The sequence below is a fragment of the Chenopodium album genome, chromosome 25 (genome assembly GCF_948465745.1).
Source record: "Chenopodium album chromosome 25, dcCheAlbu1.1, whole genome shotgun sequence".
Lineage (NCBI taxonomy): Eukaryota > Viridiplantae > Streptophyta > Magnoliopsida > Caryophyllales > Amaranthaceae > Chenopodium > Chenopodium album.
Genome location: NC_137858.1, coordinates 1433782 through 1456799, shown reverse-complemented (window position 1 = coordinate 1456799; position 23018 = coordinate 1433782). Strand labels below are relative to the sequence as shown.

Below are 23018 nucleotides of genomic sequence, written 5' to 3'. Positions count from 1 at the left end.
TCTTGGCAATATTTATTTCCGGGTGAAAGAAGGTCAAAAAAAATTACAAAATTGAAGGCTATAATCCACGCTTTTTGAGGAAATTTTGAGGTTTCGGACACGGTTGCGAAAAACCTTGAAACCCAAAGGGATACATCTCGGGGTCATATAATGTCGTTTGAAACCATATATGATTATTATATGTTGTCATAAACGTCCTTGGTAGGCTTGAGTTTACGAAATCGGTGCAAGTTGCGAACAGGTAAAATGACCGTTTAAGGCCATATTGGAAAGTTCCACTGACCCAATTGGACTTGTGGAGGCTATTAGGGACCATGGTAAACATCTCGGTAATTTTTATTTCTAGGTCAGAAGAGGTCAAAAAATTACAAAATCGAAGGCTATAATTCACGCTTTTTGAGAAAATTTTGAGTTTTCCAGGCCCGGTTGCAAAAAGTGTTGAGACCCTAGGGGATATGTCTCGGTGTTATATAATGCCGTTCGAAACCATATATGATCATTATATGTTGTTATAAACGTCAGTATTAGGCTTGAGTTTACGAAGTCGCTACAAGTAGTGAACGTATAAAATGACAGTTTAAAGGCATATTGGATGTTTTCATTGACCTAATTCGAATCCCGAAGGATATTAGGGACCATGGTAAACATCTCGAGGTCATATAATGCCGTTTGAAACCATATATGATCATTATATGTTGTCATAAACGTCCGTGGTAGGCTTGAGTTTACGAAATCGGTGCAAGTTGCGAGCGGGAAATGACCGTTTAAGGGCATAATGGATGGTTTCACCGACCCAATTGGACTCCCGTAGGCTATTAGTAACTATGATAAATATCTCGGAAATTTTTATTTCCGGCAAAAAAGGTAAAAAATTACAAAATCGAAGGCTATAATCCACGCTTTTTGAGAAAATTTTGAGGTTTACAGGCCCGGTGGAAAAAAGTGTTGAGACCCTAGGGGATATATCACCGAGTCATATAATGCCGTTTGAAACCATATGTGATGTTTTTATGTTGTCATAAACGTCCGTGGTAGGTTTGAGTTTACGAAATCAATACAGGTAGTGAACGGATAAAATGTTCGTTTAAGGGCATATTGGATGTTTCCACCGATCCAATTCGATTCCCGGAGGAAATTAGGGACCATGGTAAACATCTCGACAATTTTTATTTTCGGGCGGAAAAAGGTCAAAAATTAAAAAATTGAAGATTATAATCTTATGCTTTTTGAGGAAATTTTGAGGTTTCGAGATACAGTGGCGAAAAGTTTTGAAACCCTATAGGATACATCTCGGGGTCATATAATGCCTTTTGAAACCATATATGATCATTATATGTTGTCATAAACGTCTGTGGTAGGCTTGAGTTTACGAAATCGGTGCAAGTTGCGAGCGGGAAAATGACCGTTTAAGGGCATATTGGATGGTTCCACTGACCCAATTGGACTCCCGGAGGCTATTAGGGACTATGGTAAATTTCTCGATAATTTTTATTTCCGGGCAAAAAAGGTCAAAAAATTACAAAATTGAAGGATCTAATCCACGTTTTTGTGAGGAATTTTTGAGGTTTTGGGGTACGGTGGCGAAAAGTTTTGAAACCCTATGGGATACATCTCGGGGTCATATAATGTCGTTTGAAACCATATATGATCATTATATGTTGTCATAAACGTCCGTGGTAGACTTTAGTTTACGAAATCGGTGCATGTTGCGAACGGGAAAATGACCATTTTATGGCATATTTAATGGTTCCACCGACCCAATTGGACTCCCGGAGGCTATAAGGGATCATGGTAAACATCTTGGTAACTTTTTTTTCCGGGCGAAAAAAGGTCAAAAAATTACATAATTGAAGGCTATAATCCACGCTTTTTGAGGAAATTTTGAGGTTTCGGGGCTTGGTGGAAAAAAGTCTTGAGACTCTAAGGGATACATCTCGGGGTCATATAATTCCGTTTGAAACCACATATGATCATTATATGTTGTCAAAATCGTCCATGGTAGGCTTGAAAGTATGAAATCAATTCAAGTTGTGAACGGGTAAATTGTCCGTTTAAGGGCATATTGGATGGATCCACCGACCCAATTGGACTCTTGGAGGGTATTAGGGACCATGGTAAATATCTTGACAATTTTTATTTCCGAGCGAAAAAATGTTCAAAAATTACAAAATTGAAGGCTATAATCCATGCTTTTTGAGGAAATTTTGATGTTTCGGGGCACGGTGGCAAAAAGCCTTGAAACCCTTAGGGATACATTTTGGGGTCATATAATGCCGTTTGAAACCATATATAATTATTATATGTTGTCATAAACGTCCATGGTAGACTTGAGTTTACGAAATCACTGCAAGTTGTGAACGGGTAAAATGACCGTTTAAGGGCATATTGGATGGTTCCACCAACCCAATTGGACTCTTGGAGGGTATTAGGGATCATGGTAAACATCTTGGCAATTTTTAGTTCCGGGCGAAAAAAGGCCAAAAAATTATGAAATAATCCACGTTTTTTGAGGAAATTTTGAGGTTTCGGGGCCCGATGGCGAAAAACTTTAAAACCCTAAGGGATACATCTCGGGGTCATAAAATTCCGTTTGAAACCACATATGATCATTATATGTTGTGATAAACGTCCGTGGTAGGCTTGAGTTTACGAAATCACTTCATGTTGTGAACGGGTAAAATGGCCGTTTAAGGGCATATTAGATGATTCCACTGACCCAATTGGATTCTTGGAGGGTATTAGGGACCATGGTAAAAATCTCGGTGGCGAAAATTACAAAATTAAAGGCTATAATCCACGCTTTTTAAGGAAATTTTGAGGTTTTGGGGCCCGGTGGCGAAAAGTGTTGAGACCTCCTACATTGCTCCGATTTCGTGTATTATGCTCTAGTGTAAAATGTTGATGAACTAATTATTGATTTTGTCGGTTCATCTTGTACCTTATTTGTTGTTAGTGAAAAAATCGTGAAGTTGCAAAATTATGAAAATAACTAATGTATGTATTTTTCTATGATTTTTATGGCAGATTGCTAATGAAACAAATTCCAATGTCGAATTCTCCAATTGTCGAACATGTTTCAGAGTGCTTCATCAAGCCAAAACTCGACGACAATGATTCGAAACAGCCTCACTATTTGTCACCTGGTGATCTAGCCATGCTCTCAGCTCACTACATTCAGAAGGGTCTTCTTTTCATGAAACCTTCAGCAACTGATCAACATTTCAGCATTGCAGATTTCCTGGAAAAGATCAGGGATTCTCTTTCTTGCACTCTTGCTCATTTCTATCTGTTGACAGGTCAGCTTTCGACACATATAGATGAAGATCAACATACTAGCTTGATCTTCATTGACTGCAACAAGGGTCCTGGAGCTAGATTCATCCATGCTACTCTTGATATGACCATTCAAGATATTCTGTCTCCTGTCAATGTGCCTGCAATTGTGAAATCGTTCTTTGATCACCATAAAGCTGTCAATTACGATGGCCATACTAGGCCTTTGTTATCTGTTCAGGTAAATTAACAGACAGTGGAGAATGTAGAAATATTTTAAGGGTTTTCATTTCATTCTTTCATGTTTATTTTCGTATCTTATAATGCAGTAACAGAACTTGAGGAGAAAAAGATGTCCTGCATCTAATTGTATAATTCTGGTTACAGGTAACAGAGCTTGTAGATGGGATTTTCATCGGTTGTTCAATGAATCATGCAGTAGCTGATGGAACTGCTTACTGGAATTTCTGGAACATATGGTCAGAGATACATATGCAACACAGTCCTATTTCGATGTCAAAGCTACCAATTCATGAACGTTGGTTTCCTGAAGGATATGGTCCACGAGTCACCCTTCCCTTTATCCATACTGATGAATTCATAAGCAGATATGAGGCACCTCAACTGAGAGAAAAAATCTTCCATTTCTCGTCAGAGTCAATATCAAAGCTCAAGATGAAGGCAAACATAGAGGTTGGAGAGGCTGACAAGGAGATCTCGTCGTTGCAAGCATTGTCTGCAGTAGTCTGGAGGTCTATTACCAGGGCACGCCGTTTAGCAGGTGATCAGAAGATTACCTGCTCCTTGGATGCTAACCTGAGGCAGAGGCTAAACCCTCAACTGCCTCGAGGTTACTTTGGGAATTCTATTTGGGTGGCTAAAGCTGCTGTCAAAGCTGATGAAGTCCTTGACCATAGTTTAGGATGGGCAGCTGCATTGCTGCAGAAAGTAGTATTAGAGCTGACTGATAAAACAGTGCGAAGTGTGTTTGAAGCTTGGATGAAGTCGCCTTTTGTTTATCAGATTGATGCATTCTTTGAGCCAGACAGCACTGTGATTGGAAGCTCCCCAAAATTTGATGTGTACGGGAATGATTTTGGAGTTGGTAAACCGGTGGCTGTTCGCAGTGGGTATGCAAACAAGTTTCCTGGAAAAGTGACTGCATATCCGGGAAGTGAAGGAGGACAAAGCATAGATTTGGAGATATGCCTACCACATGATGCAATGAGTGCTCTTGAAGTAGATAATGAGCTCATATCTCTTGACACCATGGGCTAGTATACATTTACCTGATTATTATCTTAAAATTCAGTTTAGGTCATCCGATTAGCTCCAGCTTCTGTGCTTCATTCTCCACTTTTCGGATATGCTTAAGAGTAATAAAAGATATGGCCATTTTATGTATTGCATTCAAAAATCCATATGTTTGGAGAGGGAGGATAAGAGGAAATTGTTAGATTCAAGAAAAGCTTATTGCCTATATTAATTTCAAACCACACAATACAACAGTGCTTTCTTGGCTAAACGAGATTAATAAACATATTACTATTGCGAACTGTGAGGACAGACTTGGCAAGAAAGAAATACAGTACCAGTTCTTAATTAAATGAATGTCACCCTACTTAATATCTAAATTCACCCAAGCATACATAGACATGGATCACGGCTTCTTATAATCATTTGAAGCCCGCAGGAAAGGAGGTGATTTCCTTATTCAAGATGTCTTGGTCTTTGGTCGTGAAGGAAGCAACTGCATCAAATATGGCAAAGAAACTTAAGAAAGTAGTTAGAACCAAATCCAGCAAACTGATTATAAAATACAATACTGTAGAGTCATAGACCAATGTTACGGAAACATCATGCGAGTGCTTGATAGTATGACCCGGCAGTCTTCACACAAATATGCACACATGAATGACATTTCTTAAATGTACTAAGCCCTGTTTGAAACCAGATTTTTGTAGTTTCTTCTAACTTTCCCCTTGGTAGGTATATTTTGAGAAGATTTGAATTACATTCTCCGTACATTAGATCAGATAAATATGTCCTATGGCTACTTTAATTCTCATGGAGTGGGAGGGGGGAGGGGGGTATATATATCAATTAGGCAATATTCCCTGTGAGAGGACTTTGTAAACTTACCAAACATTTTTTTTTATTTTTTTTAAATCTCTTGGAATTAGTCGAATTATTTGGGTCTCTACCCTTTGCAGAAACCCTCATTGTTAGAAAACTATACAAATTGAAACCATTACTCAATTCTATTATGTCCTACATATCCTCCTGATTAGCCTCTACTGCTTACTGCACAGAACTTCAGGTTCTAAATTCAAACAACACATTTCAGGTTACCGTAAAACTGGTCCCATTTTGGACAAAAGCTGAAACTAAACAGCCAGCTAATGATGGTAGCATGAGGTTTCAAATGCAAAGCAAGAAACAATTTAGACACGCTACAAGCACAACTAGACACGGAGGGATGTTCAACCAAGGAATGGATTGAGTACACAATATGGACGCACCTGATAGCAAGATATGAGAGATGTAGCAAAACCAAAGGCCCCAGTCACCCGAGGATTAATTTTCTTGGGTGCCAGTTGAAGCAGTCCAGCAGCTACAACTACATCCATGGCGGCTTTAATCAAGGCCAATGACCTGTCGTTATAATTCTGAACCTTAACTTTGTATTGTTCATTCTGTATTCACAAACATGTCCAACACAGTCAAAGATGCTAACATTGGGACATATAAAGATGAGCTACAGCCAGCAAGGTATCTCAAAAAAAAAACACTTACTTCATGTTTCTCACTACCCTTAAGCTCCTTCTCCAACTTCTTCATGGAGGCAGAAAGCCTTCCAAGTTCCCCAATCTGAAATTTTATGTACCAATAGGTAATTAAAGAAAGTCACTTAGCACCTTTCAGAAAGTCAACAGCACCTAAATTAATTAGGAAACACAATGCAGAAAGGCTTCCCAAGTTACAGGAGCAAAAATGTTAATAAATGATTTTGGAAAACAACAAACCTCAACCAAAGAAGTACAAACAGAGGAGCTCATCCAACAGTAAAGAGAAATCTTGGCAATCAGGTCAGTCCGCTCCTTGTTCTATCAATCAAAATTTGAGTTTTCACCAAGTATGAATCATATAAACAATGCTAGAGTGCTAGATCAACAGAAAATGAGAAAATGGAACCCATACCTTATAGATGCCACTTCTACCAAGCCAAACAAATTGATCAAGGAACAAAAATGTGGACAATAGTGCATTTTTGGACTGGAAAGAAAAATAAAAGGTTAATAGATATCTTATACAAGTATCTAAGATATGATATTTGACTTAGAGTATAGAATCAATGAGCTTGAATACCTTTCCAAGTAAGGTCAGGGGAAGAGGAGTTCCAGCCGGAACTGGGCTAATCAGAGCATGCAAATCATTAACAAACTGCAATGAAAAAGTCAGCTTAGGTCAACTTCAATTTAAAAAGCCAAAATGTTGTTATTAGGGTTTAGAGAGAAAACCATAGTGGAAATACTCCCCAAAACCAGAAGAAAACCTCATATTGCCAAAATCTATTCAATCAAATATATTTGCAATTAAAAGATAAAATTTGAGCAAACCTTGAAAAGACGAAAGACTTTTCTTGCCAAGCTGGTTGATTTATCAACATTTTGTGCTGTACCTGGCTGTCCATCACTCAAGAACTTTGAACCATACTGGATTGCCCTGCATATCTTGTCCCTGGCTTCTGCTTTGTTCAAGTACAGAACTGCAAGAGCAAGCTCTGCCCTGGGAACTTCTAATGTACTCATACTTTATCTTCTCTACTGTCCCTACAAATTCATCTACCATCTTTTAGTAAACTCATGTTGTATAAATCATGCCACCGAACTGAACTTAACAGCAATATTATAGCAAGTAAAGCAGCCTAACGCAAGAAAGTCAGGTTCACACTTGATGTACATAACAAATTATGAACTTCATACAAGGAGAAAAAACATAAAATAGTTAAGATGTTAGCTATCTGATACTCCCTCCATTCTTTTGCGTGCTTCTCTCTATCCGTTTAAATCCGCTCCTTTAAATTCTTCCTTATTGCACATATTCTTTATATGAAAAAAAAAACTCCTTTACCCTCCCTTACCCCGTTATATGGGTCCACTAAATCCATTTAATAACGGCCATCTCTCTATACAGCTTTTTGTTGTTTCTCACTCACTCCTACTCGTACAATCCTACTTCAACCATTGATCAACTTACATAAGGTGAATTTGGCCATTGGGCCATTTTTTAAATGAATAATGTTTGCCAATTACAATAACAATATGATAATAATCGTTGATACAAGGATGATTTGTCTAATAAATATAAAAATTGCTTCACTGAGAACCCTAAAGGTGAATACCATGCCCGCTGAATCAAACGCTACCGTAACTTCAATACAAGCCCCAACCATACCATAGTTATGTGAAGGCAATTTCCAACTGTACATCACTTCTTATTCCCCAAAAACAGGGTTGAGTACATTATATATGAACATTGCTTCCAACAAAGAAAACAAAATACTTACCAAAACCTTGATCACTAATTAGTGGTATGTTCAAGGACCCCTAATAAAGTTTAGTATTCTGTCTTACAACACAGCCAATGAGAGCTAGCTCGAGAAGCCTAAGCAGATAACATCAGTTATTTTTTAATACTACATTAAAGTTCTTTCCCCATGAACGGAACAAGAAACATTCAGTATAACATGCATCTATCAAGCTTTCAGAATAACAAGAACCAAACGCCCAACAAGCTTTCGGAACAACCACAATAAACACCTATACAAAGATTTTATAACTAAAGAATCACACATGGGATATCAACATATTCTCCATATCTGACATGTTAAAGGTTATGAGCTGAATATAGCAACACAAACATTTTCTCATTTTTTTAATCCATCAATTGTAAAGCTTTTAAATGATCAAAAGATTCAAAACCATAAATTACAACAAAATTCTAATCAAATTGATGACCCAGATACAAATCAATAAGATCTTTCAGGATAAAACAATTCCCACCACCAAAATTTCTCACTCCTCAAAGTTGACCAACAACCAAACAGGGCAAACACCCCTCCTCCCAAATAATAAAAATCACCCACAAAAATCATAACCCAGAAACAGAAATTTCTAGCGGAGTCAAAAACCACAAATGTTAAGCAAATCAGATATGTAAATTCTAACAAATGATCAATAAAAACACAAACAAGAAAAGCTAAAACCCTTAAATTACCTCAAAAGAAGGGTGAATTAAGATGTAATTAAGAGGGAAATTAATGATGCAAACAAATTAGGGTTCTAGGTAATCAAATCAAAGAAAAGGGAAGAAAGATGTAAATTACCTGAGAAAAATCTTGGGAAATTGCAAATGATGTTTGATTTTCTCTCTCCTCCTGCAGGTCGCGGGAGATGGATTTATCTTTAATTTTTATTTTATTTTTTCTGGGAATTATCAAATATTGAGCGTCAGAAGTGAAAGAAAAGACGCTAAAAATTTGATAAGGCCTTGTTTGGTCTCTATTTTTTTCTTGCTAAACAACAAATTTGGGTTTTTGCTAAAAAAAAAAAAATTATTAGTAATTTTTGAAATATCTTAAATTAGATTATCCAAATTGCTTGATATTTTTTAACTAGTAATTTATATTTTGGTTGCTTCATATGAAAAAGAATAGCTCCCTTCAAGTATAATTTGGTATTAGTCATCCATTAATTTCATTGACTTTGATTGGATGGTTGTGATGGGTCAAATTGTTTGTTCAAATAGTTATTCTTCTTATGTTCTCCCTTGGTGATTATTAGTACCACGTACGTGTAGTTAGATTTATCGATTTGGTTATACAATCGGGTTTGGGTGATTTGGTGTCATGTTGAGTCAATTCGACAACTCTAAAGTACAAGTATGGAGTATTAGTAAATGAATATAGGCATGGGAGGTTAGGGTGGGTGACAATGGAAGTTTATAATGCTATTGGACTATCAGACAATGGGGTAGTTAGTAATCAATACAAAGATCTAAACTCAACAAGATCCTATATTTAAATTGATGTGAATAATATGATTGGGAAAATGTATATGAAAATTTAAGTGATTCAATCTCCTTCAATACCACAAACTCCCTTGTGTTGTAGAATGATGAGCGTAAAAGTATGGCTAAACATTTGGGCATAAATCATTGCTACTCCTGGGTGTCACATAGATCATTTTGGCCCATCACATTGGGTTGGCCCAACACACATTGGTCAATCTAATCTAACATGGGCATCATTGACAATGTGTGCAACAATGCTGCCGTTGTGCTCTTTCACATATTCATAATACACTGGAAAATAAATATAAAGAGATACATATGTACCGATGTCCGCAACATTATTACTTTAGTTAAAATAGCATGTTATTCTGATTGAATAGATGAAACAACCCACTTCCGGATTACCTGGTCCTGATTAGCTGCATGATTTAATCAACAAAAAGGGTTTTCGTCTCAAAGAGTTATAGTAGGGCCTTGGTCATAACTTCTGGTATGTAACACATACTATATTATGTCACAGAATTTTGTGGCCGACGGTCCAATAAACCTTTATTTTATCGTCCATTATTAAAACTCCATACTTCATACAACAGTACGAGTACAAAATTATTAGTACTAGTACTAAACTAATACTCATTGGCCCTAGCTGACAAAATTGGTAACTGCAAGGAAATAGCGGTATATGTTCTTGGTACTTGCACAAACAAATCTGATCAAACTGATTAATACCTTGCAGTACACACTAATTTGGAATGGTCTTCAGTAGTTCAGTCTTCTGTTTACAACCGGTTCACAAAGGTTGCATGCTTGAGATGAAGGTTTAACATGACTCATACGAATACATCTCATGAGAAACACATTCCATCTACCCCCCGGGTTTGGTAATTATCCAACATACGCCTTATGTCCTAACAAACCAAACCTACAACCGAGAGTACACTCTCAGAATTTCATGTTCGGAAGCCTGAACCATCAACCAGAATCTTATACGAGCATTGCTCGACATTAAGCCAAAACAGAAATTAAAGGAGAGACTTCGATTACACTTTACAAGCTAGAAAAATATTAGTGAAAGACCAAGAAGCTGACCTGAAGTGGAGGCTGATGTAATGCATTTCAATGATTGTAAACTTGGAAAATCCTTCAAATTCAGACTAATAATAATATTCTGACTGGTTTAGTGAACCCCAACAGCAAGTGAGTATAAAGCACCAGAACAATGATTAAACCTTAGAATCTCACACTGGGTTTAGAATAGTTTTCGTTGACCAACTTTCAACTAAGGCATGCTAATACACTGTCAAACTTTTTATCACCAAATGGATAATAAACTAGCAACTCATAATCTAGAAACATAAATTGATCGAGCCTTCGTTTAATTACCTGCTTAAAGACGAGATATATAATTAAACAGTCAATACAGTTCAAGTAGGCAAACAATGCTAGTGATTAGCTCAAGATAAATTGCTATGACTGGAAACTTTCTTCCAGGATTGAATAACATACTATAAATTATTCTAAGGCACACATACTACTGGATACAATATAGTACATGGTTAAACATCGTCAGAACATATAATACTTGCTTAATTAGCTAGTTTACAATCAAGCACCTGCTGTTTCATATAGGTTATGAAACCATCATATGCTAAAAAGCGTAGTAATAGGACGCAAACTTACATAACTCGGGTCTCATTTCCTGCTGAACATGCTCTTCAGTCTACCTCTCTCTAAACGTTCGAGCAGTTTCTTGGCACCAGGAACATCCATTTCTGACAGCTTCTTTAGATACCCGATTGCACCATACGACACCATGAGCTTCTTGCATTTCTTACTCGATGAGAGGGAAAGCAGACAGGACACTGCATATTTCTTGGCCGAGTTCTGGGGGTTTGAATCTAGTAATTGAACTAAATTCGGAACACTCTTGTCATCTTTCTTCACTTCCCTACAATTATGGGAAAGTGTCATCAAACTTGAAAGTGCCTGAGAAGCAACCTCCCTAGCACCATTTGTCTTGGCCTCGAGCATCTTAATAAGCAATGGGATACACCCAACTTCGGCCACCATCTTTTTAACCTCAGTCGAGTTGCAAACCTTGCAAATAGCTGATGCAGCAGCCTGCTGGGCCCCCACTGATCCAGATTTCAAAACATGGACTAATCTTGGGAGAAATCCGAGTGATTCAAGTAACTCAATCGAAACAGATGCTACTAGATTCCTCAACGCCCCCATAGCAGACTCCTGAGGTAAAGGCCCATCTAGGTAAGTCAATAAACTCCTAATTCCACCTTCAGAAACAACAGACCTTCGGAGAGCTTCATTGCTTGCAGTGAGATTCTGCAAGCATTCAGCTGCATATTCTTTGGATCCTAGCAAAAGGCCACAATCGAGAAGATTGATCATGACTTTAACAATCCCTTCCTCGGCAAGGGTTTGCCTCACTTCAGGAACAGCTGATATGTTCTTTAATGTGCAGGCAGACGCGGCTTGTGACACAGAATCTCCTGCTCTGCACATTTCAATCAAGGGTCTAACCCCACCATGCCCAACGATGGCTCGAGCTGTTTCAGATGACATTGATAGTCTTTGGAGAGAAATTGTGGCCTTCTCTTTTCCTACTAAGCTGCCTGACTCTACTAGCCTTATAAGAGGCGGAAGAACTCCTTCCGAAACCAACCAATTCTCACATGACCCTGATTCTGCTAACGAGCATATAACAGTCACGGTTTTCTCCCGAATTCGAGGAGAAGTTGCTGTGAGAAGCTGCACCAAGGCAGCAATATTGCTCCTTCCAAGAACAGACAATACATTCTTTTCATCCTCCTTCATTATCTCAACAAGAGTGTCAAGAGCCTTATGTTTTGCCTCCAAGTGCCCAATTTGAAGGCGAGCAAGCAACTCCCTTATGTTGACATGAGCTTTGTGATCTGATTCAGATGATGAGGAAGAGCTCGACGAAACAGAAGGCATCGTAGCCTCACCAAGTACCCCGGTCTTGATCAACAGACCACAATCTCGAAGATTCAAGTCCAATTTCCCTGACAATGAATCAAGATCACTCTGCATACGTAGCTTCCCTTCATACTTCTCTTGAATACACATATCAGCTAATTCAATTGCCTCATTCATCGTCTTCGAAACAGCCTGCAATTGCTCCTTACAAAGTGTATTCTTCAAGAAGCAAGGATGACTAGATAAATCCGATAAACGAGAAGGGATTTGTTCCAATTTCGATACGATCATCTTCCATCTCCCCGGAAATCCCTTAACCTGTCTTGCTTTATTAAGTGCCACAGGAACCAACTCCTGGGCATGTAATAGCCATTGCTCAGCTGTCTGATCATCCACCAAATCACCACGACCTTTTTCTTCCACCATAGCACCTCCTTTTACTAACTCCAACTTTGATTAATCACTTGATCAGCAGAAACTGCAGTCCAATTACAGCAAGATTTTCGACTCAATAACACGAAAAGATCAACCGACACCAAAACAGACAGTACATACAGATTAAACTTAGCAAGGTATCAATCTCAAAGAGAAACACCCAAATAACAAAAGTAATTAAAGTTTGTAACTTTATGACATACTCCTACAAATATAAAATGGAGTAGTTACAACAAAGAAGTGTCACAGAAAGCCCGTTTTACATAAAAACAACAACCGCCCACCAACAGGAAAATCAAAGTACCTCTAACAAAGCCCCACCATGTGTACTACAACCATTATATAATAACTAGTAAAATTATGAATTTATCATCCATTTCCCATGAAAGATTAAATCTTTTTTTTTTTTTTTTTCCTACAAAAATTGTAGAGGTTTAGACATCATAGTCACTTTGATGGATATTGATTATGATTTTGATATTAATACCTTTTAGATTAATCAAAGGCCGTTAGAGTGAAATAAATCGTCGGCGCCACAAATTTACTAAAATACCCTTTTCGAATTCAGAGTGTGTAATCTATGATTATAAGGGAAGTAAGAGGTAAAAAGAAAGTATTTTGATGAGATTAACAAGCTATTAACTTCAATTGAGCTAAGCCAAGTGATATTAAATCTAATTGTAAGGCTAATAATTTTGATAAAGACAAGTTACAAAGGAGATTCCAGCTATATATCTTTTGTCAAGATTAATCCTTGGTATAACGTATTTTGTGGGGTTTTGTCTTAGCTTTAAAGAGACGAAATTAGTCTCTTTCTACTAATATATGGAGTGGATTTGAATTTTTTCAACCTACCCCACTATAATTCTTAGGAAAAATCAAAGCAACAAAGCCAAAATAGCATACAGATCGTCAATTTTCCTTGCCAAACTTATAGAAAGATCATAGATAACATATCGAATTTTGCTACTTTTGTCAGTAAAGTCTAGAAACGAGATCAAACCGTCTACGTCATTAACCCGTCTAGTAAATGATCAAAGGTGACAAGAATATACAAGTACAATTAGACAACACTAAATACAGAAAATTGGGGATTAAAGCAAAAGAGAAACTCTTTAAAGTATTAATTTTTAGTGAAGCAAAAGAATCTAGCATGAAGAACTAACCTTTAAGAATCAAAAAATACAGAAGCTTGTAACTTTATCTCAATACAAAAGTAACCACCCACAATAGCTTGATCTTCAAACTTCACCTTCTCTTTTTCTCTCTAAAATAATAATCAACCATAAATATTAAAGATTTGATCTTTTTGAGAGAAACCCAGATTAATTCCTGAGAAATTCAGAAATACCCAGAATTTTAATTTTGTGTTTGAAGAAGAAGGAGAAGAAATGATGACATAAAACGGTCAGCAAAATTTGAAATGGAAGAATCTTTTGAAGTAGAAGAAGAGAGAGTGAAGTTAATAGTAGTAGAGACAGGAACCCATGTATTTGAATTACTAGTTTTAGTTAGTAGCAACTAGCAAGTGGACAAGGTAACATAAAAAGAAGAGATAGAGTTATGTGTTATGTGAGGAGACAATAATAGTAACATTATTAATTCTTATGAACCTGCATTTCAAAAATCAAAACTATATGTTAAAATTAAACAAAAAATTTAAACTTTGATGTTAGATTTTTTTGAAAATTTGTATTATTTTATTTTATTAATTGAAAAGTCAAACGAGACAAATATAAAACTAATACTCGTAGTAGCGTATTTTGTGTGTGACTGAAGATACCGTGTGGATGGGGTTACTTATGCAGGGGTTACTCGGGTCGATCAGGGGTTACTTAGTTAGGAGTTACTTAGGGGTTACTCGATCAGTTAGGGGATACTTAGTCAATCAGGGATTACTCGCTCGGTCGGTCAAGGGTTACTTGGGCAGTTGGGCAGAGGTTACTTGATCGGTCAAAGATTAATCGATCAGTTAGAAGTTATTCCTAAATAAATAGCTCCGGTCACACAGTACAACCAGCACATATGAAACTTTAGTGGATGACTACTCAAAGTTTTCTTTTATTAATCTATATGAGCTTTTGATAATAATTGTGATTAAATTAATTTAATTATTTACACAGTGTATACTTCGTAGTTAGGATCTTGGCATGTTCCTAACACGAAGTAACACTTTTATTTAGTTGAAACTTAAAATATCTGATGCATTTAGTAGTAGTAAGAATTAGAGGAATTACTGTTTGGAAGGGTAGAATAATCAGACGGACAAGATTGTTTCAGGAAAAAGCAAGTATTTGACCGTTGGGATAATTAGTTGATCAAAATATTTGAATTTAATCCTGATTAAATTTCACAGATTTTGAGGTAATCCAGAGTATGACGTGGAGGTTGGAGTACAGGTGTTAAGTGGGGACGGCTAATGAGTGCCACTCATGCTCACTTTCTCAACCACGTGTGTTAAGACTTAAAGTTGGACTGGAAATGCTTTGAGCGTGATCCTTTTTTAATTAATTTTTTTTATTTTTATATTTTTGTTACAAACTCTCAAAGTTGTGAGCCATAATTTTTTTTTTCTTTTGTATGTAAAACTAAAAAGGTAGGAAATGATTTGCAAAGAAAAAGGTAAAGGTTAATTAAAGATTTGAGGAAAAGTGACCTCAATTATTTGACAGTGATATCACTGATATGATTTAACATTTGGAAGTGCAACCCCAAAGATTTTTTTTTTTTTTTTTTACTTCTAATTAACACATTGGTTACAACTTCATAGTATTAAGTATTGAAAAAAAATAGTAACATACGGATGCATATCCACTAAAGAGTATTATTTTGCTCATTTGATGATTAAATTAGCAATAATCATCAAAATGACTAGATAAATAAACAATATCCTAATGTCCCGAGGCGTTCTTCAGCTAAAAAAAATAAAAAGAAAATTCAATTTTTAAATTTATTTAATAACTGTAGGAACATAGTGAAAGCCTGGAATTTATTGCATTCCTGAATCCAGGACCTAATGTCCTAAATCGTACAATAATAAATAACCTTCAAATTTGAAAAAAGGGACAAAAAATACATCTACTCATAAAACATTAATAATGAGGCATACTGAAAATGAAAGATAAAGATATGATGATAATTGTGGTCCATCAAATTACTATTACCCCTTCACCATTTGTGGCTAGAAGCTTCACTAATTTATACGTACATTAATTTAATTTCATATCATTCTCATCTTCCCATCTTTGGAACAATATTTCCCAATTTATTACGATTATACGGAGTAGTATATTTGTATGACCCCATTTTTATTTATTTCGTACGCAAAAGACAACATTAGCTTTCCAAATTATTATTTATAAAATATTGATAGTAACCAATTACCAAGTATTTGAATTTCGGGAGGCTCCTTTGTTTTATTTCGAGGAGCACACCCAGTTTTGAAAACTGTGGTAATTTAAAGTCTAATCAAGGTCTAATTATGTAGCTAATAAGCCAATTATACAAGGTATGAACCAGTTTCAAGAAAAGGGTACCTGTTTTTTTTAGTAGATCTTATACAATAATGAGACAATTACTCTATTCTTCTTTATTGTTCATTTTGAATTTTAAACCATTGTAATAATCGATGATTTGAAGCTCATATCATTAGTCATGTGATCTTATCAATGGTTATTTATGATCATTTACGAGTATAGATTATTGTGTTGATGAGATATCTCCGTACTATGCTACTCTCAAGTGTTAGACCTTTACCCGAAGTTGTACTCCATACCAATAGAATAGATCTAGAGCTTCTTAACGAGAATAAAGATCATACATTCAAATCCCGTTAAAAAAAATGATGAGATCATATTATGTTCACTAATGACTTACGCTAATAAAAATTATCTAAATTCAATAGATGTTCAGTTCTACGCACTTCTGTTTTTTTTTTTTTTTTTTTTTTTTTAAAGGCTTCGAATCAAACATTTTCATAATTAAAATATTGCAAATTGCATTATTCATTATAATATTGGCATTTGGGAGGGGGGTCGAAGATTTTGAAATTGGTTACCTTTTTCACAAAACTGATAACTTGAGAAGCGAGAACACAACAGTAGGCATGGTTTTATCCAAAAGCCAGATCGTAACGCTGTTTCCTGTCTGCTATACTGGTATGCATTGCTTGCTGTACACAGGACCACAAATGATAAATATTGTATTCTACGGGTATTTGAGGATAAAATTCTACTACTATTAAGTACTCATACATACATACATACATACATACATACAGTAAACTACGGAAAATTACGAGTAAAAACAATCCATAATCTTGAAAATGATTTTGATTTAAATTCAAGCTCGAGTATGTAGCCTAAATCTACCAGCGAAACAGGAACATATGAAGGGTTGGAAACAACAAAGACAAAAATGAAACTTCTTTGGAAGCAATATCAAATACAATAAGCCACTAACACAAATCAAATTCAATCCTAAAATGTTGATACAAGCCTTTTCACAAATAAGAAATTACAGCTCTTCTCTAGAAACTGCACTGCCAAATACCAACTCGAGATCATCTCCTTGCTTACCATCTCAATCTCTCTCAAGACACAGCCCTGTAAATTACTGCTTTATACCATCATCCTTGCTTAGGATCTCGACCTTTCGCGTGGTGGAGGTGACCTTTCGCGTGGTGGAGGTGACCTTTCTCGTGGTGGAGGTGACCGACTGCATTAATAGTTAAGGTGCAATGAAGTGAGTTCACAGTTGAGGTGAAGAGAGAACTGAAGGTCATTTTGTTTCACAACAAATATGAATATACAACAGGGGGTTGAGGATTTAAACCTAAGACCTAGTATTCTCATTTCAATTAGGCCAAGATCTCTTCAGCTGGGTGAACTGGAGGTCTGGAGGTAATAAAGATGGAAACGAGCACATACCTGTGATATCTTCCTCCATTGGCAGGGCCTTCATCCTTAACATAATCAGGACTTCCCCGAGTTTCAGGTCTAGAGCGACTACAACAGAATAAAAAAACTAAAATTTAAGTCTCCAATTGAGTTGAAGAATGAGAAATGGAGATAAAAAGGTAGGAGATTAGAACAAACCTGTGGTATCTTTCATTAGCAGGGCTTTCATCTTTAGCATATTCAGGAGTTCCCCTAGCTTCAGGTCTAGAACGACTGCATCGACAGTATAGGTTAAAAAAAATGGAAGCCCCAAAATTTAGAGAAATGTAGAAAGTCAGGCTGGAGATTAACACAAACCTGTGGTATCTTCCATTAGCAGGGCTTCCAACAGGAGATCCCCGAGCATCAGGTCTAGAGCGACTAAATCAATAGTATATATGTTACAAAATAAGTCTCCAATTACAGAAAAATTATCAAGTCAAAACAGTCAGATTGCAGATTTACACAAACCTGTGGTATCTCCCATTAGCAGGGCTCTCATCTCGGACGTATTCAGGACTGCCTCTAGCTCCAGATCTGCCACCATTGCCATAGTCAGGGCTGCCTCTGTCCCTGCGAGTTCCATAGTCTGGACTACCCCTCTCCCTGCGATATGGACTTGGAGATCTTCTACGGTAACTTCCTCTCTCAGGAGACAAGTCCCTGCCCCTTCTATCAGGACTGTGACCATTGCTTCTATCATCATCTCGAATGGCATACTCCACAGTTATAACCCTGTCCATAAGCTTGCTGCAAGCAACCAAATAGACAACCATCAGAAAAGTTACAGAATGATACACGCAGCAAATCCAATGCAGACTATTGAATACTCATGCAATAGTTAGTTAATGATCTTATTAACAATAAGCTCAGATTAGAAAACTCATTATGACCACATGATAAACCACTTCTCTATGACTTTGACATGACCATATGAGTCTTTACAATTTCAACCTCTCATTAGCCATTCTAAGGTGAAACAAGTTGCTTAAATAGTCAATTTGACAAGCACTTAAATCAAGTGAGTTCCTGTGGCAGAAAGCAGTGAATGTGATACTTCTAGCATATGGTACATGAAAGGTATAATTGAATGTTCCAAATTCTAGGCATCAGACACAAACAAGAAGGATGCCTTTTATTCATAGTAACATAAATCTAAAAACCATAATTACATCATATATTAGCAGCAGAATGTATATAAAATTTCAAAGAAAGCCAAAAATACTTCCAGTATAGAGGGGAAAGAAACACAAAAATCAAAATACTTTATTGTTCCCAACCTCATATTTGTAGCTTCCAATGCTCTAGTGGCATCCTCCAGGGTTTCATACTGAATGAATGCAAAATTTCTCCTAATCCTTATGTTGGCAATTTTTCCATGTTGATCAAAGTGCCTTTCCAAATCCTTGGACTTAGTATAGATAGGGTCAAAGTTAATGACAAACAGGGTTTTAGAAGGTTTGTCATTAGCTGCAGGTTTTCTAGCACCGCCACCACCAGGCCTTCGACTGTCACGTTCTTGCTGCAATTCAAAATCAACTTATGTTTATACAACCTAACTCAGACTGCTCAAAATATGTGAAGATACCAACAAATAACAGACAAAAATTCCAACTTGGTTTCGGATTGGACAACCAAAAAAAAAAAAAAAAAAAAAAGAAGCAAACTTTGGATTTCACACAAGGTAAAGATGCCAGATGATCTAAACAATAAAGGTGTACAAACTGAAAAACGATGTGGAATCTAAATGACTGTTGATACCTTAGTCCACTCAACCCGAAGACGCCGCCCTTTCCTCCCAAACTCGGCTCGGTCAAGTCTTCTAATGGCATCATCAGCGTCTTTCTCATCTTCCATATAAACAAATGCAAACCCTGCAAATTTAAATTATTAGTTCTGTACATATAATTTTCAAACAAACAGTTATTACAACAGCAAATTGATGATTCATTAAACCTGCCGTGGCCATATTAAAGACTAGGAAGTAAAAACAACACCTGCTACTGAATGTGAAGTCATCATGAATTATTGTTGATACATGTCAGGAATTGAAGACTGGACAAGAGGCATGATAAATGAAAAAGCAATGAGTGTCTCAGGAATTATGTTTGTGCCAAGCGATCAGATTGGCTCTTGAAGTAAAACATAGGAGGATGGTGCGTGGGCACAATGCAGAAAGAAAATGCAGAGAGTCCCATCCATCCAAGATACATATGGATAATCCAAAGAATCCTGCGCCAAAGAAATTATTGAGTGCAGGGTTCTATAGATTGAAAAGATGCTTGTCTGAAAGGGAAACAATACACACATCTATCCAAGAAATTTTTTTTTCAAGAACGCGTTGACCCTTCCAGAAGCTTTGGTGTTATATTCATAAGTATGACGGAGTCATCAATCACATTACTCTGCCAGAAGCAGCAATCACAATGCCAATTTGATAATGAAGAGAAACAGGAAAATGTCTACAGTTTACGAAGTCCCTGGTGCACTAGAATTTGATGATGTAGAATCAGATAGTTCCTATTATTCAGTAAGTTTTGACAGCAGTCATATAGGTTGCTGATGCCTGATATTGCCATGGTGGGTCATATAGGTTGCCTTCTGATGGTTGTACACTTGTACATGATGATGTCCATGTAAAGTAAGGAAACAAACTTCAAAAGACCTAGCATCTTGCTGACTAAATAGATCAGCAAACAGGAAACATCCCAGATAGCTCACAGTTGGAAAACTCTCATCATCAATTTCCGAGCACAATTACATGTTGAAACGATCATTTTCAAAAATGCCTATAACTATGCTGCCTTGAAATAGTGATGATGTTTCCTTTCAACATGGTGGATCAAAAGCATCAACTCTCATCATTTTCTCAATTATAACCACAGGGAGACATGCCAGTGATAATCTTGTTGATTCCCTACCAAGTGATGACATCCAAATTGACATGGGTATAAAACAAAGAGTAGGAATCAATGACATTTCCACTGAGTCTGAGGGAGTGCATATCAATCAATCAATCAATCAATCAATCAAAGCCTTAATCCCAAAAGTGGGGTCGGCTAACATGAACCAAATTTGATTATTCCGTGTAGTCATCAACATAAATCTTTCTCCTCCATCCCTTACGATCCAAAACTTCATCCTCACGTAAATCCATGCACTTCATATCCTTCCTCACTCCTTCCAACCAAGTCATCTTTGGTCTCCCTCTTCCTCGTTTAATCCCTCCATGGTCCCACTCTTCCACTCTTCGCACCGGTGCACCCTCGGGTCTCCGTCTTACATGTCCAAACCAACGCAGACGATTTTCCCTTAATTTATCTACAATGCCCGCCACACCTACTTTCTTGCGAATAACCTCATTTCTGATTCTATCTCTTAAAGTGTTTCCACACATCCACCTTAACATGCGCATTTCCGTAACCTCCATCTTTTTAATATGCTCTTTCTTAGAAGCCCAACATTCTGTACCATAGAGCAACACTGGTCTTATGGCAGTCCTGTAGAATTTTCCCTTCAACTTCTACAGTGCATACTAAAAAGAAAAATAATACCAACCCTATTTTGGACATTAACCTTCCCCATCCTAGTCAGCATATGGAATACCTTTGCAAACGACCAATTCGTACCCAAAAAACACAGTAAATGCATTTACTGGATACCAATAAGCATTACAAACATCAAAAAACATTACCAAATATAAGCCCTGCCATAAAGACTGACAAGATATAGAGAGGTCAAAATGTAAACACCTTACACATACACTTCAACAGTCAAACACAATAAGAAAGTCCATTTCCAAATACCAAAAAAAAAAAATGCAACACAAAGGGATCATAAATAAAGAATAACAATAGCAGCATTAACAGAAGTTGGTGGTAAAATCAACAATAACAACAAAGAATTAAAGCCTACAGACAGGGAACAAATCCCAAGTTCTTAAACATGAATAGCAACAAAAGACTAAGCATTCAAAACATCAACAACATAATACTGACCAGACTTCATATCCACCCTTTCCACCCTTCCGTATTTTTTAAATAGCCGCTCAACCTCAGATTGCCGTGCATCATATTCCAAGTTTCCACAGAAGATGGCCCTCATCTTGCAAAGCTTCAAAATTAGGGAACCCTCAAACAGCACTAGGAGAAATAAACAAGTGTAAGGAATATCAATTGCCATTAGAAATAAGATAAGAATGGAAGAAGGGGAACGAAAATTAAGAAAGTGACTTCACAAGTTTTAAATTTCACCAATTAAAACTTTTAATTGTTAAACCATGATATATCCAGAGAACATCAAATGGATACACAGAACTGAAAATATACATCACTCAGCCAATTGAATCAATGGGTTAAGACGAACATAAAACACTATAAAATAAAATTTTGGGTGAACATACTGTAAGCCCCAGCACATTAAAAAGCTTTAATAGCTCAACTTTCATGTTGATTAATCGATTATTACGATTGCAAAACAAGCTTTCAACAATTAAACAGCATTAGCATATCAAATCCTAAAGTAAAAGCACAAGCACGACAATGTGATCGGTCCAAACCCCAATCCCCCCTCACATTCAACTCGACTGTAAACTCCGGCGTAATCAAATTGGACCACTTTATACTCAATATTTGGAATGCAAACTTGTAGGAGCAACCATTTAGCTACTATAAATTGTATTCAAAAAGAGGCTATATCAAATTAACGAGCAATGAAATCATCCAAACTAATAAGCTTTCACTGAGTTCGTATATATCAGATCAACAACTTCTTAATTTACTGCGATAAAAAAATTAGGGTTTAAGAGGGTTTTTTGAATTTTGACCAACAATCTGAAACTGATATAAAAACCCTAACCTAAAAAATCCAATTACATGCTGAAAATCAACCAAAAAGGAAACTCAAACACAACAAAATTAACCCAGAAAAATGAAAAAAAAAAAAAAAAATATATATATATATATATATATATATATGCACGATAAATTCAGGAATATGAATTTTCTGTAATAATGGTTTGATTTGAGAAAACGATAGCAGAGTTAAGAGCATGGATAGAAAAAAGAGGAGAGAAAATACCTTAGATTTAGGTAATGAGCAGAAGTTTCAGACAAACTCAGAGAAGCAAGCAAGCTTAGTTTCTGCTCGCTGGCTAGGTTTTACTGCGAGGAAGATGGTTCAACAAGGGTTCTGTCTATTTCTTTAAGGAGTGCTTTTTATTAGCTCAATCTTCTAATAATTTGTTCTGATTTACTTAACTGAGCTGAAAAGAATTAAACTGATTGAAGCTGAATTGAAATAAATTATTTATAAGAGAAGAAGATTAGGAACTGAACTGATTGG

At 36.5% G+C, this 23018-nt stretch overlaps 4 protein-coding genes across 6 annotated transcripts; 1 reads left to right on the top strand and 3 right to left on the bottom strand.

Annotated features, from left to right (window-relative positions):
* The first annotated feature begins 3046 nt into the window (after nucleotides 1–3046).
* Nucleotides 3047–4592, top strand: LOC145615425 (putative acetyltransferase At3g50280). The gene is made up of 2 exons (XM_081670498.1): nucleotides 3047–3514; nucleotides 3661–4592. The coding sequence occupies exons 1-2, from the start codon at nucleotides 3047–3049 to the stop codon at nucleotides 4549–4551; spliced, it is 1359 nt and encodes a 452-aa protein (XP_081526624.1). The 3' UTR covers nucleotides 4552–4592.
* A 139-nt stretch (nucleotides 4593–4731) lies between these two features.
* On the bottom strand, nucleotides 4732–8834 carry LOC145614561 (peroxisomal membrane protein 11C-like). 2 transcript variants are annotated; one of them, XM_081669618.1, is made up of 8 exons: nucleotides 8663–8834; nucleotides 6894–7106; nucleotides 6643–6717; nucleotides 6475–6549; nucleotides 6300–6380; nucleotides 6070–6144; nucleotides 5796–5969; nucleotides 4732–5046 (listed from the first exon to the last, which is right to left on the bottom strand). In XM_081669618.1, the coding sequence occupies exons 2-8, from the start codon at nucleotides 7083–7085 to the stop codon at nucleotides 5029–5031; spliced, it is 690 nt and encodes a 229-aa protein (XP_081525744.1). In that variant the 5' UTR covers nucleotides 7086–7106; nucleotides 8663–8834; the 3' UTR covers nucleotides 4732–5028. The 2 variants fall into 2 exon arrangements, with proteins under 2 accessions (XP_081525744.1, XP_081525743.1); XM_081669617.1 differs by having other exon boundaries at nucleotides 4732–5023; nucleotides 8663–8829.
* Nucleotides 8835–10777: 1943 nt separating this feature from the next.
* LOC145615342 (uncharacterized) lies at nucleotides 10778–14256 on the bottom strand. Of its 2 annotated transcripts, none has more exons than XM_081670410.1 (2): nucleotides 13905–14256; nucleotides 10778–12781 (listed from the first exon to the last, which is right to left on the bottom strand). In XM_081670410.1, exon 2 carries the CDS (start codon nucleotides 12727–12729, stop codon nucleotides 11041–11043), a length of 1689 nt encoding a protein of 562 aa, XP_081526536.1. In that variant the 5' UTR covers nucleotides 12730–12781; nucleotides 13905–14256; the 3' UTR covers nucleotides 10778–11040. The 2 variants fall into 2 exon arrangements, with proteins under 2 accessions (XP_081526536.1, XP_081526537.1); XM_081670411.1 differs by lacking the exon at nucleotides 13905–14256 and adding an exon at nucleotides 13226–13412.
* A 2795-nt stretch (nucleotides 14257–17051) lies between these two features.
* Nucleotides 17052–22892, bottom strand: LOC145613381 (serine/arginine-rich splicing factor RS40-like). Its single transcript, XM_081668479.1, has 9 exons — nucleotides 22755–22892; nucleotides 21674–21817; nucleotides 19437–19549; nucleotides 18956–19197; nucleotides 18147–18425; nucleotides 17994–18056; nucleotides 17835–17909; nucleotides 17667–17744; nucleotides 17052–17454 (listed from the first exon to the last, which is right to left on the bottom strand). The coding sequence occupies exons 2-9, from the start codon at nucleotides 21777–21779 to the stop codon at nucleotides 17376–17378; spliced, it is 1035 nt and encodes a 344-aa protein (XP_081524605.1). The 5' UTR covers nucleotides 21780–21817; nucleotides 22755–22892; the 3' UTR covers nucleotides 17052–17375.
* Between the last annotated feature and the right edge of the window lie 126 nt (nucleotides 22893–23018).